At 44.8% G+C, this 4631-nt stretch overlaps 1 protein-coding gene across 1 annotated transcript; it reads left to right on the top strand.

Annotated features, from left to right (window-relative positions):
* The first annotated feature begins 2017 nt into the window (after positions 1 to 2017).
* Positions 2018 to 4631, top strand: LOC142776402 (uncharacterized). Its single transcript, XM_075880020.1, has 3 exons — positions 2018 to 2424; positions 2502 to 2627; positions 3841 to 4631. Exons 1-3 carry the CDS (start codon positions 2267 to 2269, stop codon positions 4079 to 4081), a joined length of 525 nt encoding a protein of 174 aa, XP_075736135.1. The 5' UTR covers positions 2018 to 2266; the 3' UTR covers positions 4082 to 4631.

The raw sequence follows: 4631 nt of genomic DNA, 5'->3' as shown, positions 1-4631 counted from the left end.
ACCGGATGATGGACAAAAGGTCAAGCCTCTCGACAAAAGTTGAAGCTGAGCGGGTGTGAGTGTTGTGTTTGACAGATTGAGGACATTTTTCTCGTAAGTTTTCGGCTGCTCTTGGCTATCATGTGGCACGGGAGTGTCAGCGCCATATTCGAGAGTAAGGATGTTTTGATTAGAATTGCACTGTAGTTTTGAGTTCTCATTTTTCTCCTGAAAGTTAGGTTGTGGTACGGGTGGTTCCTGGCGTTCTTGTACGGCCTCATTCCTATTTTCCTGTTGCAGAGCGGTGGAGCTACTGCAGTCCCGCTTGAATTTTCTATCTTTTACTATTGAAATTTCGCCTCTCTTCTTTAGTTCATATCGTTCCAGTTCTCTTGCCTCATGCTCTCCGAGATTAGATACCAATTTCTGCGTGGCCTCCGTGACACTGTATTCGGCGGCCTTACGCTCACTATGGTCCGCAATGACCCGAGTCAGTTGCAAGGACGCTTCTAGTAATATTTTTTCCCCCTTCCCCCTTTCTGCTTCACTTAGTGTAGACATTGAGGGGTTGCAGGCTAGGCGGAGGCCCTTAGGTGCAATTTCGTGAGATAGATATTTGGTTAGTTGTTCCGCGTGTTTTTCGTATTGCACCCGCTTTTCAATGATTTTCCTAATCGATAGAAATGAGTGGGACCATGCGTGTTTAAGACTGCCCGTACCTTTTGTTTCCCCGTGTCATTTGGAAGCCGCCGTTTTATATATATATATATATATATATATATATATATATATATATATATATATATATACTTATATATATATATACACATATATATATATATATATATATATATATATATATATATATATGTGTGTGTGTGTGTGTGTGTGTGTGTGTGTGTGTGTGTGTGTGTGTGTGTGTGTGTGTGTGTGTGTGTGTGTGTGTGTGTGTGTGTGGTGTATGTATATCTGTATCACCTTTTTCATTTCATCACCCCATTGTCGTTGTTATTTGTAATCGATTCGGGCAAAGTGTGCTGGTGGACACTTGAGTTAATTTTTGTATAGCGCCTTCTTCATTGATTGGCGCCTTCAGTCAGTTTTTTTACGCGCAGATTGTTGCTGATGCCTTATTTGGGGGGAGACAAGACCCCCCCTCCCACTCCCTTGTACCCCCCCCTGCCCCCCCCCCCCCAGCCTCAAGGCCTCTTTTATACTTCCGGGCATGCACTTACCGTGTACGAAAGCAGCATTGTTTCAGGCGACAAAAAGAATAATACCTAGAGTTGTACAGCGCTAAGTCGCTACTTGTTCCAACCGCGTGTTGAGAAGACCTACCACCGTGCATGATTAAGCCTGCTGGAGCACCACGCGCTGTACAGTAAATAGAGAAGTACGTTCCCCCACATACATTGTACCTCGGTAGTGGTGCTTTCCTGATTGTACATGCACCCTTTGTAGTCGTGAAGCTTGATGTTTTTGTCATGTACTTTATCCTTGGTTGGAAGTCAATAAACTTCTTCTTGCTGTTTGTATCTAAGATACAGTGCTGCTAACTCTAGGGAAATATCCCTAGTTGGGACGGCTTTAAGCTCTCCCATAGTAGAGTACCAAGTACTCTAAATCGTTAACAACTTATTCTAAACACAGTGATGTTTTCGTACCTTTAGTCGATGCGGCCTCATCCAGTGTGAGGCCCACGGGACGGCTTTCTGCTCTCCCATAGTAAAGTACAAAGTACCCTACATCGTTGACCACTTTTTTGTAACCTCTCTCCCTCTTGTACATTACTGTTCACTTAATATCGAGACGGCTCACACGAAGTACTCAAAATCGTGAAAAGGGTATGAATATCTATTTCAATGATCGCGAAGGTCGGGCGAAAACGGTTCAAAATTTATTGCTATAGCGAGATTAGCATGAAGAGGTATGGGAGCTGCGATTAAAGCGCGACTATGTGGGGAGGGAATACACACTAAAGGCTGGAGCACACCGGCGACTAGCCGCGGTCGCGCGACCATTTGCGACTGGCGACCAAATTGCGAGCGACGTTCACACCGGCAGGCTTTAAGGCTTCATGCGAGCGATCGGAAGTCGCAAACCCGGAGAGTCACGTACAGATCTCGTTATCAACGAGAACTTGGGCGACCGGCGACGATCAGCTGATCAGATACAGAGCCCGCTGAGCGCGACGCGTTTGTTTTTGACGGCTGTGTTTGCGTAGCGTTCTCCCGGCAGCATCATAGACTTCGAGTCGAGTGATGAAGAAGAGGTTGTGGTGGTGCTGATGTGCTCAGCCAACGTGTCAGCGCTGGCAGCACGAAAACGTTCAAAGCAAGCAAGGCGGTGGTGGGTGAGACCGTCCCTTCGCTCGCGAGAAGTGGCTGGCCACACAGGGCGTCTGCTTCTCGACCTGCGCTCGCACGACGAGGAGTATTTCCGAGAGTAAGTTTATGGTTGTTTTACGTGCTTATAAGGTAGTGCGTAACATGTTATCTCATTCCTTTTTTTTTGGTGGTTAGCTTCATGCAGATGCCGCCACGAACGTTCGATACTTTGCTCGAACTGCTGCGCCCCGCAATATCCAAGCAGGACACAGACTACCGGCCTGCAATTTTGGCGCATGACTGCCTGGCCATGACCATTACGTAAGAGCGTGTGGTTTGAAGATTAATATGCTGTGGCTTGCGGCTGCGCTTCGCTTGTAAGGAAGTGTTGCTTGGGCGGATAGAACGAATTGCATTTATGTCGTATACGGGCTCGATGGTGCAGTCGTTACTGCGGTCGGCAGTTTACGCGTAGGTGACGGGTTTGATTACGGCCGCATCGATCGTCTTTAGGTGGAGGCGAAATGCACTTAAGTTGGCGCGTTTGTTGTGCACGTACGTTAAGAATCTCAGGTGGTGAATATTTGAAAACCATCTGTTGTGGCTTATTGCGTAATCAGTACGTGGTTTCTGCTTGTAAAATCCCAGAAAATGGGATTTTGTGCTACCCAATGACATCACATTGTGGACGTGTCAGTTTCCGTTTTTTGTTATCCTGATGAGCAGGTACTACATAGAGCGCAACTATTAATGATGTTATAAAATAAGTGAAACACAATCCTAAGCTTTGCGAGTACAATTATGCACAAATTGTTAGGACAAATTGATATGCTGTTCAAGGCACTCAAAGAGTATTCATGCCAAAAATATTTTTCAGCTTCGGGGAGGGAGGAGGTTCATTCAACCACCCTTTATGTATCTGCATGCACGACGGTGTGTGTTTGCACAAGTACACATGCGAAATTTCTCACAAACATGGGCAGCATTTAACCCCTGCACCTTGCAACAATTATACGTATGTTCTGTTAAATTGACAGTGACCCAAAACACTGTGGACAGTAGCGCAGTGGCAAAACGTATTGTGGACGGTAGCACATTGTGTGAAAGCAATTTAAACAATAGACTTGAGTGATGTACGTTTTGTGAAATAGGTTCTCCTTGAATTTACAGCTTTTCAGAAATCCATGCTAAGCAAATTGCTACAGGTACGTTTAGGTTGCCCTTCTTCAACCTGAGTGATATGAGCACGTACGCTCTTCCATGAAAAGATTGATGCATGCTTATGATTCGCCAAAATGTGTACGCACAGAAATATTCACTGCATATACGACAGCTTGCAGAGTGCACAAACAGTGCAGTCAGGTTCTAAATGTTAAATGTCCAGTCACCTGTAAAGTAATTAGTGAAGGTGCTCAATTAACAAAGAAAGCTCTATCTGAAAGGATTGCCGTCATAAGGACCTAGTAGTGTACCTAATGCATGCTAATTTCAGTGTATTTATTTATTTCATTGCTGCATCTCATTGCCTTGCCAGGTTTCTGGTGACAGGCAAAACCCAGAGAGACGTGGCCTTCAACTTCCCAGCGGGAAGATCAACCGTTTCCTCCATACTGTCGGAGGTCAGTGGGGCCCTTTGGCTTGTACTTCAGCCACTGTACCTCCGGCACCCTTCAACAACAGATGAGTGGATGAAGGCATGGCAGGCTAGTATTTCCAGCATTTTTGCAGCAACGATATTGACACATTCCTGTCTTGTGCTACTTTGTGTGGTGTAATTGAAATGTTGCTGGAACGTTGCCAAAATAGCATACACTTCAGGACACTGCCTTTTAGGCATTGCACAATATATTGGAACAAGCAAGGACATAAAATCGCTATTTGATAGATTTGTGTATGCATTGGTGAGACAAGTTATCGTGTGTTCAGGGTGAAGGTGGTTGACACACAACTCAATAGCAGCAGCTTTACTGGCAAAGTCGATACAACGCAACGTAAAGGTAACTCAGTCATTAAAGGAGTGTGTAACATTGCAACGTTTTCCACCAAAATACTCATGGCTGATGTGTGAGAGTTCGGTTTTAACTGAGAAATGACATGAAAAAGTGAATGTGCTTGCATGTAAGAAGTGCAATGGAAGCCCGATCAGCCTATGTTAACTCAAATATATTGTGGCAAAACACTGGAAACACACCTTTACAGGAAGGGAGAAATGTATGTTGAACTAAACTGGGAATGATGTGCTTATGTTTAGCTCATCGTAGTCCTGACCCTTTCAACACAGGGGAGCACATGAGGATAATCATATGCAAAATGCATTGCACCATG

The sequence above is a fragment of the Rhipicephalus microplus genome, chromosome X, assembly GCF_043290135.1.
Source record: "Rhipicephalus microplus isolate Deutch F79 chromosome X, USDA_Rmic, whole genome shotgun sequence".
NCBI lineage: Eukaryota > Metazoa > Arthropoda > Arachnida > Ixodida > Ixodidae > Rhipicephalus > Rhipicephalus microplus.
This window is presented reverse-complemented; position numbering and strand designations above follow the sequence as displayed.

Excerpts from the sequence above, each read along its gene's own strand:
- LOC142776402 (XM_075880020.1), top strand. The coding sequence starts at position 2,267 with ATGTGCTCAGCCAACGTGTCAGCGCTGGCAGCACGAAAACGTTCAAAG. Across the intron at positions 2,425-2,501 it reads GACGAGGAGTATTTCCGAGA|CTTCATGCAGATGCCGCCAC; the intron begins GTAAGTTTATGG and ends TTTGGTGGTTAG. Across the intron at positions 2,628-3,840 it reads TGCCTGGCCATGACCATTAC|GTTTCTGGTGACAGGCAAAA; the intron begins GTAAGAGCGTGT and ends TTGCCTTGCCAG.